Raw genomic sequence first — 1,218 nt, 5'->3', positions numbered from 1 at the left:
TTAGCCTGGTCTTAGTGGGGTCCAAGACTAAGTCAACTTAGCTAATTCTAGGATATTTAGCAAAAAGTTTGTCAAAAACAATATAAAATATCAAAAAGTTAGTTAGGTTCAAAACAGTAGCAGAAGACTCATATGAGTATCTTAAACCATATTAGTCAAAATTATCAAATTTATGCTAAAAGACCAAAAGATTTCATGGAACTTTTTGAATGTGAAACACCCAAACAGGAAATCTGTTCAAGTTACAATTGGGTCATGCATAATTTGTGTGATGCTAAGTGATCCTCTATCAAATGAAGCCCTAAAATTGTCTTTAATAAACTAAACTTAAGCATTCCTTCCCTACTATTGTTTTATGTAATGAAGACCACGAAATCCTTCAGCAGTTGATTCTCTCACATTCCACTAAGAAATAACTTCTTATATCCAAGAGTCAAATCGATTAGTCCACTCAAATTACCAGGGGAGTGGGGACAGATGCAAAAAAGTGCCGAATTTAATAATTTTAATTATTGGAAAACATCAGCTTCAGATGTCCTGTAATTGATCCACTCCGACTTTTGATAGATGAATAAATAAACTGATAACATCCACATTTTCTTATAGTAGCAATCTATTAAGACGCTACTTCTGCTTGTCCGAACAAAGCAGATTATCTTGAAAAAATTAAATTCAAAGCCTTCTTCGGAATTTGGAATCAATTAGGAAAAATATGATGGCATTGTTCCTTCCCATTGCAAGCATCTATGGGTTTTTTTTCTCAGCATTGCCTTTCTTATCGATGACTCCAAATTCAAGCAAGAAGCAAGAGAAACAACGAAAAAACTAGCATGACATTGCAATAATAAAATTGATAAAAGCCATATCTGGGCAATTACACCACAATGACAGATTTATGAAATGCCACGAATGATATTCAAGCATTGATCGGAAATGATTATGAAGAGCACTGACCGGAGATGGCCTTGAGCACAGCCTCCTGCGGTGGGCCTTGTTCATCTTGAGGAAAGGCCGGGGAGGGAATATCACTGCGTGAGCAGCGAAGGAAAGGAGCGGCGGTCGAAACCCTAACTCTTGGGCGGAGAAGCTGTACCGGCAAGGAAACTGAGAGCGCCGAACGGTGGGCGGGGCTCCACGGCTCCATCAACACGACGACGGAATGCAGAACAGTTCTGTATGCCATCTCCGATATTGTCAGAGATCTTGTGGCGCACAATT

General features: G+C 38.8%; 1 protein-coding gene across 1 annotated transcript in view; it reads right to left on the bottom strand.

Annotated features, from left to right (window-relative positions):
- Positions 1 to 1,218, bottom strand: part of LOC110031894 — a 47,507-nt gene extending 46,289 nt beyond the window's left edge. Inside the window, exon 1 of the mRNA XM_020735317.1 lies at positions 955 to 1,218. Coding sequence (XP_020590976.1) covers positions 955 to 1,183 — 229 coding nt within the window. The 5' untranslated portion in view covers positions 1,184 to 1,218. The remainder of the gene's footprint in view (positions 1 to 954) is intronic.

The sequence above is a fragment of the Phalaenopsis equestris genome, unplaced genomic scaffold (genome assembly GCF_001263595.1).
Source record: "Phalaenopsis equestris unplaced genomic scaffold, ASM126359v1 Scaffold000861, whole genome shotgun sequence".
Lineage (NCBI taxonomy): Eukaryota > Viridiplantae > Streptophyta > Magnoliopsida > Asparagales > Orchidaceae > Phalaenopsis > Phalaenopsis equestris.
Note: the sequence above shows the minus strand (reverse complement) of the source record. Positions and strands in the feature narration are given on the sequence as shown.